The 9,270-nt window shown below is 36.7% G+C and overlaps 2 protein-coding genes across 3 annotated transcripts; one reads left to right on the top strand and one right to left on the bottom strand.

The window, feature by feature from the left end:
* Positions 1–311: 311 nt before the first annotated feature.
* Positions 312–2,477, bottom strand: LOC111013558 (Pentatricopeptide repeat (PPR) superfamily protein). Its single transcript, XM_022288026.2, has one exon. It carries the CDS (start codon positions 2,224–2,226, stop codon positions 691–693), a length of 1,536 nt encoding a protein of 511 aa, XP_022143718.1. The 5' UTR covers positions 2,227–2,477; the 3' UTR covers positions 312–690.
* Positions 2,478–4,819: 2,342 nt separating this feature from the next.
* LOC111013709 (diaminopimelate epimerase family protein) lies at positions 4,820–8,372 on the top strand. 2 transcript variants are annotated; one of them, XR_002601748.2, is made up of 10 exons: positions 4,820–5,161; positions 5,447–5,614; positions 5,706–5,776; positions 6,078–6,135; positions 6,415–6,594; positions 7,291–7,375; positions 7,554–7,613; positions 7,717–7,790; positions 7,913–8,172; positions 8,299–8,372. XR_002601748.2 is itself a non-coding variant. In XM_022288215.2 (9 exons), exons 1-9 carry the CDS (start codon positions 4,883–4,885, stop codon positions 8,030–8,032), a joined length of 1,095 nt encoding a protein of 364 aa, XP_022143907.1. In that variant the 5' UTR covers positions 4,820–4,882; the 3' UTR covers positions 8,033–8,372. The 2 variants fall into 2 exon arrangements, 1 of the variants encoding a protein (XP_022143907.1); XM_022288215.2 differs by having other exon boundaries at positions 7,913–8,372.
* Positions 8,373–9,270: the final 898 nt, after the last annotated feature.

Here is a 9,270-nt window from a genome sequence, read left to right as displayed (position 1 = left end):
TAGGTTATTTTAATTTTTTACTTTAGTTATATTGTTGTCTTTCTTATTACCTTGATTTCAAGTGATGAGATTTCATCTTTCTTCAATAATATACTTTTACCTTTGCAGGGAGGAAAAGGAAGAAAAAAAAAGTCTTTGGTTTATCAAAATCATAATCTTCACAATTGATCTTCAATCATAAATGTGGAAGTCATGGGAATTGGAATTAGAAAAATATGGAAAGGAGAGAATTTTATGTTAATTATTGATGTTTGATTGAGATTCAAATTTAAAACGACATGGGCCAATAGAAAAAGTAAATAGAAAAGAGGAAAAAAAATAGTGATGAAACCCATTAAAATGGAAGATGATAAATCCTACACTATATTACTAAATCTAATTTAGTAATTTTAGTACATTTAATAAACAATTATAATACAGACGGGAACGTTTGGCACCTCGATGTCGCCTCCTCTCCCGACTCAATACATGTAACGAAGCTTGAAACTTTTATAGGCATGACAATGTCAAGGAAAATGAGTTTGTTTTCGGTAAGAGTGAGCAGAAGGAGAACTGCTGTTGGTATTGGAAAATGTCGATCCCACAACTAAGATTGTCGCGCGCTAGAGGTTTTCAATACCCCTTTGTTCTAAATTCTCAGAGTCACTTGTCTTTATAATTTACCAAGTTGTCAATAGTATATATTTTCATTTATGAGTCTGAAAGGAGGTTGAAATCTTCACTCTCTTTCAAGTGCTCAACAAAGAATCTCATGGCAGAATAGATTTCATCCTTTTGGTGGTGATTCCTATCACCAGTCACAAAGACATTAACTTTGCTTCTGATCTCAATCCAACTGCAACCAGGAACCCTCTTCATCCCCTTCTCCTTCATTTCCCTTCTTAACGTCGATACACTTTGCCATTTCCCGGCAGCAGAATGCGCATTTGACATCATTACATACGACGAAACATCGCCCGGATCCAAAGCTAAAATTCTTTGAGCTGCAAGCTCACCAAGTTCCACGTTTGAGTGAATTTGGCAACCCCCGAGCAAAGCTTTCCAGAACCCGATCCCTGGATCGAAGGGTAGGTCGCGAATAAATTCCTCTGCTCGTCTGAATTGACCTGAACGTGAGAGTAAATCGACCAGACAAGCATAATGCTCCGGTTTCAGCATGTTGGGGTTGTCAAGTCTCGCTTGATTGAAATATGAATAACCTTCATCGACGAGCCCGGCGTGATTACAAGCCCATAACAAGCTAAGAAGTGTCACACCATTCGGTTTGACGCCTGCAGAACTCATCCTTTCATAGAAACCTATGGCTTCCTTTCCCCTGCCATTTTGAGCATAACCACATAGCACAGCATTCCATGAAACTATGTTCCTTTCAACAAGTTTATTGAAAATCACCAAACTATCTTCCATGCTTCCACATTTTGCGTAAAAGCTAATAAGGGAATTATTAACGAACACGTCGAGCTTGCCCAAGAACTTGACCGCACAAGCATGAAAACTCCTCCCTATCCCAAGTGATGCAATATTAGCAGCAGCACAAATAGCAGAAGGGAAAGTAGATTGGGTGGGCAAGAACCCTTCTCTAAGCATATCAATAAACAGATGCACAGCATCCTCATTGTGTCCCTTCTGGCTTAACCCACCAATCATTGCATTCCATGACACGATGTTTCGCTCGGGCATTTCATCGAACACCTGGAGAGCATCTTGAATCCTCTCCATTTTCAGGTACCCAGAAATCAAACTAGTGTAAGAAACCACATTTGGGATCTTGATGTCATCAAAAGCTCTTTGGACCTCCTCAATGACACTCAACTTAGCATACAAATCTAAAAGTGCACTGCCAACAAACACATTAGAGTGAAGGCCAATCTTCTTGGCACAAGCATGGATTTCCTTGCCAATATCAATGTCTCTAACCGCAGTTGCAGAGTGAATCACAGTTCCAAAAGTGAACTCGTTGGGCCTCAAATTTAACACAAACATTGCAGAAAAGAGGCATAATACCTCTTCGTGCTGGTTCTTCCTTGCGTGGCGCCCAATTACGGCGGTTGCTGAGACCACGTTTAACTGAGGCATTTTGTCGAACATTTGACTGGCATATAATTTACCGCGAGGAAATGGTACGTTACTGGATTTAAGAGGTAACGTTTCGATGGCGCCATGGCCATTGATCAATTGCCTACAGGATGAGGAGTAAGATTTTCTCCATATTGTTGTGGGTTTCATGTGGTAAACCGAAAGCACTTGGGTTCTGAACTTGACGGCCGAGCTCGTATCGCATATTATTTAGCGGCAAGGAGATTGGAGCTACTGTAAATTCTGAAGCTTAGATTAATGGGTCTTCCCTATCCCGTAATCGACTAAAGGATTCAGAAGATTCATGGCCTTCTATACCCCATTAATGGTGTTCATCGTTTCTTTGACGCTCAGATGAATGACCAGCAAATGAAAAGGGGTTTATTTTATCGTAATTAAATTATAAAAAATGCACATAAAGTTGTAAGGTGGGTTATAAAAACACTCTTAAAACTTTTAAAAATTCCATTTTCTCTTAAACTTTAAATTTAGTTTTAAATTTCCATTAAGAAAAAGTTTTAAGTTACTATTTCGTCAACTGTTAGGTGGTCGTGAAGTGACTTGTAAAATAGTGGTACATGTTAAAAGTTACCGATTTTATTAATGTTTGTGAACTTTAGGATATACTTCAATTATTTCTTAACCATGATTCAATGATTGGAGCTACCTATCCTTGGTGTAGGTAGTGATTATCAATTTTTTTATTTCTTAACCATATTTTCATGATCTCATGATCCCTCTCATTTAGATGTAGTACCGTTTTATTTGATCAGAAAAATAATCAAGCACGGAATCCTACTAGATCGAAACGAGAAGGACGATCTCGCTTACATTCCCGAAGAACCTGCAAAATAAGGTTAGCACTCCAACGAACAAGTCACTAGAAGTCCGATCTAAAGTGCAAATGGATTATGTACCTTGTATAAAGGACATGCATTCTTATTTATAAGGATGATTTCCAACAGGGGCCTCCCAACAACATAACGGCCATCTGACCGCCAGCAAAAAAAGCGACATGTTGTCGAGAATCGCACATTGTTTACACATTTGCGTTATGTTGGACAGGTTGGCTCATACTTGTTGGGTCAGTCGAATAAAGTGACGAATAGGGTCCGTTCGAACGTTACACTCTGAATTGGTGAAACTTGGATGAAAGTCATGGTTGTTTTAGATAGACTTGTCTCCTTAATTATTTGGCACGTGGCAGGCAGTGAATAGCCTCCAACACGGTTTGTCCATATACTCCTACCCTCTATTCGAACATCACAATTATGCTAGGGCATTTCTACCTCATTAATCTAGGTTCAAATTATCACCTCATATTTATGATATACTTTTATAAACAATTTTAAATTTTAATTATGCTATTTGGATATTTTTAATTTAATAAAATTAGAATTATCTAAAATTAAAATCATCAAACTATTTTCCCTCTAACTTTACACATCATCACCACCTAGGTTTGAAAGGATTTTTTCCATTCATTTTAATACATATTTAAAAAATAATGTAGGAAGAGAATGCCACTATACACCGATTGAAAAGAAAAAAAAAATGACGTCTACTCGAGTATCTTATCCTTTTTAAGAGATAATTTATAATAAAAAAAATACCCAAGATCGTATTTGTAAGAGATAATTTATGATAAAAAATGTTATAGATGGAACAAAAGACTGCCACGTGAACCACTCTTCTGCAAATAACCTCAACTCACACAGGTAGAATCATCTTTCACCAATTCTATAAAAGCTCGGCTTGGTAACTTAGAAAATACATTTGCCATTAGTGAAAGCACACTCCCAAAGCTTCCTTATAAAAGGCGGAGAACATCCTCTTTTAAGGATATGCAATTTCTTTGCAATTTAGTTTAAGCTTAGCTCAACACCAATTCGAACTGTGCACTAAAAGCTTTGGAGTACTCATATATGCGGTCAAGTGACAAGGTTTTGTTCACAAGTCATCATATCTGTTGACTAGACTCTTATTTTAGATTCAAAGTCGATTCGATACCCCGTCCAGAATCCTACATCAACCAAAGATATAAATAATTTTGTAAAGGAGGCAGAGTTTACTTTACATTTGGAACTAAAATTAACATTGAAACAAAAACCCCCTCATAGACAGAAACCCTGCCCACAAAATCTACAATATAGAACAAACACATTGTCAAATTTTTTTGCCAATTATTATGGAAGGATCATGATCATGGGACCAACGTTGTTTTTGAAGGACAAGATTGATACAAAGGAAGGATAATAATTCTTTTTCTTTTAAGTCTAGTACTTTCTAAATATTTATTTTGATTCTGGTACTATTTTGATCTCTTAATTTTACTTTTAGCATCATTTTTTCCATGCAATAACACTTTATATTAAAGGTTTCCATTATAGAATTTGTGTTAAATTTTGAAAATATGAATCAAAATAGTCACTTTTCAAAAAGTACCAGAATCAAAACCAACATTTTGAGAGTATAGAAATTGAAATAACAAAAATTAAAATATATAGATTAAAATAAACCTTTAAAAAATACAAAAAGACCAAAATGAACAAAAATTAAAAATACACCACTTTATTTTAACCATAAACGGTTTTCATATCAAATCTGCTCAGGCTGCCAGAAGTTGGGCCTAGAGGAGCAGGCCCAAATCGGGTCCAGTTTTCGGTCCAGGTCTTGTCTTTTGCGATTTGGGCCTGGCCATTTGCCACGCGCCGCCTCCTGAACAAGTACAATATTCCGGCCGTCTGGTTGCTTCGGCTTTACAGAGACCGAAGCGGGAAGTTTGTACTCTGACCACAGCGCAGCCATGGCCATAGCCGCCACCATTTCTCTTCCTCTTACCTCTCCATCTCGACGCTCTCTCGCCTCTATTCCTTCTCTTCGATCTTCTTTTTCTTCCAGAGTTCAACTGGATTTCCTTGGAAACAATCCCGCGCGGAGGAGAAGCCCTAGGCTATCCGTATCCGCCTCCTCCGCTGGCCTTGAAGTTACGGAGAAATCGTCGTCATTGTCTTTTCTCGACCGGAGGGAGAGTGGCCTCCTCCACTTCGTTAAGTACCACGGTCTCGGCAATGACTTCATCTTGGTAATGTTTCTCTTAGTTTACTGTAAATGAGTCTTGTTGTCTAAATCTGATCCGTTGGAGCTTTGGATTTGGAAGTTTGAAATCGGACCTTGTTATCACAACTTTGCATCGTTGACTGCAGTTGTTTTATTGGTAGATAACGATACGGCATATAGTGAGAAACTAATTTGAAAACAAAATTGCGCCAGTTATCTCTCCGTGCAGGAAAATAGTTTAATTTATTCTCAGCTAATCAGTCTGCATTTGGCTCTTAGGCTGATATTTATTGCAAGTGAGCTTGAATAGGTTGATAATCGCGACTCATCAGAGCCTAGGGTGACTCCAGAGCAAGCTGTGAAGTTATGTGATCGGAACTTTGGAATTGGTGCTGACGGAGTGATCTTTGCTATGCCCGGCGTTAATGGTACTGATTATACCATGAGAATATTCAATTCCGATGGCAGTGAACCGGAGGTAATTGTTTTTTCAGAAAGAATATCCTGTTCTTGAATTGTTCCTGTCAACTAGGTTTGATTCTGAATTTTCTTGTTTTTATATCTTATAGATGTGTGGTAATGGAGTACGATGCTTTGCCAGATTTATTGCGGAGCTTGAGAATTTGCAGGGAAGACATAGGTATGGTCTTGTTACTGTTTTATCTTGTGTGGCCATTTGTGCATATTTTCTTGCTGGATTACAGAGTAGTATTAGTATAGTCCTTTCAGCCAGGACACGTTTAAAATTAACCTTGCGCATTAATATTTCAGAGATGAAGGTTGCCTTATATTCGTGGTCCTGGGCTTAGAAAATCGGTTTCCATTTGTAGATGACTTTTAAAACTAATTAAACTACAAGAGCTTTGATTTTTTTTCTTCATGGTTATTTACTCATTAAAATTTCTGAACGGAGTGCATGTTTTCGATTCGTATGCTTGCAGTTTCACTGTTCATACTGGTGCTGGTCTTATTATTCCAGAACTTCAGGATGACGGACAGGTATATTTTAACTATGCTCAATTGGATATGTTGATGTGGCTTAATAAGAGCAGATGCTTCCGAAGTTTATATTACTTGATTTATGAAAGCTTTCCTAATCTACAGTCAATTTCTGTTTCAATTGTCAGAATTTGTGACATCCATTTCACGTTTTTACCATTTATTTTTAGCAGATTCAAGCTGTGCTCCTAGGAATCTGTGTCTTCTTTTTTTCTCATTTTCAAATGCAATGTGAGCTTCTAGCTTTCAGAGCCCATCTTAACATGCATGCAAATTCAGGTAAAAGTAGATATGGGTGAGCCAATTCTTAAAGCATCAGGCGTACCTACCAGATTGGCCCCAAATACAGATCAAGCTGTTGTTAAGTCAGACATAGAAGTAGATGAAGTTACATGGAGCGTGACCTGCGTCAGTATGGGAAACCCCCACTGTGTAACTTTTGGTAACAAAACCGAGCAGGTATCTATTTAGAAGAATAATTGCAACATGTCATTTAGTCTCCTAAATCTCCATAGAATTTCCGTAGTGGATTACTATGCCTTGCACTTTTGTTTTCTTTTCTATTACTTAAATATAATCCAGTTAGCAAGTTATACATGTGTACATGATGTAGTAGATTAGAGGCAATAAGCTACCCTCTAATATTTAGTAAATAATTTCTTTGAGTAATTTGTAGTCGTAGATACTAGGCTGCATAAGTACATAAATTGCATTTTTCGTAATTTTGTTTGATTGATTGAGATGTCTTTAATCCTGTAATGATGCATATTAGTGCATTTATAAACAAGGAGTACAATAATTATAAATTTTGTATATTTGTAAGTTATCCATTTTTACATTCCTTGAACTGTAGTTTCTGTTTGCCTTTTTTTTGTTAAATGAAAAAAAAAGTAATTTTTTCTTTTTAAAGAAGAAATACTAAGCTGTGAGGAAACCTCCAGTGATGGCTAAACTCCTCTGTCATTTAAATCGTTTCTTTTCTCCTTTTACCTCAAATAGATTGCAGCAGTTTAAGCTTCTTATAGTCTTGAGGCCTGAGGGTAATGCAACTTCTTAGAGTCTTGAGTTACATTTGAGTTCCTATAGTCATTCCATTGGAGTACCACTTTACCGTTCATTTACTATTTGTGCTAATTTTAGCATGGTCATGAACAGAGTCTGCAGGTCGATGATATAAATTTAGCTGCAATTGGTCCAAAATTTGAGCATCATGAGATGTTTCCAGCACGAACAAATACAGGTTAGTTTTTTAGGAAGTTTGGAGTCCCAACCTTTTCTGGTTGTAAGCAAATGTGATTCTTTTTAACCCTTCAAACGGTCTTCCATTACTTCCTTAAGAATGCTAATTATTGACTCTAATGTTCATTGAGATACATTTTTTACTCCGCTCATGCCTGTTTTCTTGATGTCATTGACAGAATTTGTACAAGTCGTTTCCCGTTCACACCTTAAAATGCGTGTTTGGGAGCGTGGTGCAGGTTTGAATTCAATATAATTTAAGATAACTTAAAGTCGTAAGTGCGTGAATAGTGAATCACTTCATAACTAACCTGCTGGCTGTACTTGTCAATAACACTGCAGGCGCCACACTTGCTTGTGGAACTGGAGCTTGTGCGGTTGTTGTTGCAGCAGTTCTTGAGGGTCGTGCTGGGCGGGTAAGCACACCGCGTCTGTCCTAAAAACAAGTGCTATAATTTGTTACTCTTATCAAAGTACATTAACAAAATTTCATGCAATTTGTAATCTTCTAACGCTGGATTCAAATGTCTTGAGACAGAGTTGCACCGTTGATCTGCCTGGAGGACCATTGCAGATAGAGTGGAGTGAGCAAGACAACCACGTATACATGACTGGACCAGCCGAAGTAGTGTTCTATGGATCGGTTCCCCTACAGTAAAATCAACATTTTCTGCTTCTTGGAGACCACCACCACTCCAAAGGATTCCGGGCGAAGCAATTATAAAATTTTGGCCTCTCAGACGCCATGGCTCCTCTAGCCCATCTCTTGCCATGATTGATATATAAAACCTCCAGATGGTAACTTATGAAATATATTGATGCTGCTTGTATCTTCTGTCTGTACTTTCATTACTTTGTATGCACAACATCTGTTTTGTATGAATTAATTGATGTGACTAACTGAAAACTTCCTTGCGATTGTAGTAGTAGAAATCTTTTCGTATGTATTCTGATGGATTGCCCCCATTATGGTGGCATGGAGCATCAAGTTTTCTGCACCACTGAGTTCCTGGTATGTTAATGAGTTTAATGGCCAGATTTCTCTATTCTTTGGCTTGTCAACGATTGTCCAGTGTAGAGGGCAGGTGAATCGCATATTTCTTGTCCAATCCCTCTTGGGTTGAAAGTTATATGGCTTAATTAGGCTGTATTTGAGACTGATTTTTACATACTTTTGCTATTTTCCTAAATTATTGGTATATTATTGTCAACTTGTAAGCAATTTTGGCTGGATCAAAATCATGATATTGTAATGTTGGACAATGATACGAGTGATTTTAGAAAATGACAAAAGTAATTTTTGCTAAGTTAAAATCACTCTCAACCATGTTTCCTTTAATCGTGCATTTGGGAGTGATTTTTAAAATTACTTTTGTCATTGCGAAAATTACTTCCATGGCAAATTAAAAATTGATTTTAAGAAAGTTTAAAATTATTTGAAGTCAGGTATCTTTTTTTTTTTAAATCACTCATCTTATGTCATTTTCAAATACACCTTAGGGCTAAGGATGCATGGGAGTGAATTCTAGGATGTATACGGGAGTGATAATGGTAGAATGAGTGATTTTGAAAAAATAGATTTAAGTATAATTGATTTTTCAATATCACAATTTAAATAATGCATTAAAAATTTTCCTAAAATTAATTTTCAAATTTACTGGAATGGAAAATAAATTTGACAATGAAAATAAATTTCATTATAAGTTCTCTTAGAAGATGACATTTTTCTTGGTTACTATACAAATAATTTCTTAGATTTCTATAATTTCTCGAATTTAGGTAGACAACCCATTCAGAAAATACACATGGACATGGGTTAAGTTATCTTATCAATTCTCAACATAGTACAATAAGAATCGAAACAAAAATGATTCCATGACATTTTGGTTCATATAT

The sequence above is a fragment of the Momordica charantia genome, assembly GCF_013281855.1.
Source record: "Momordica charantia cultivar OHB3-1 chromosome 1 unlocalized genomic scaffold, Mcharantia_2.0 BLBB01000001.1, whole genome shotgun sequence".
NCBI lineage: Eukaryota > Viridiplantae > Streptophyta > Magnoliopsida > Cucurbitales > Cucurbitaceae > Momordica > Momordica charantia.
The sequence above is the reverse complement of the archived record's forward strand: the minus strand, read 5'-3'. Positions and strand labels throughout refer to the sequence as shown.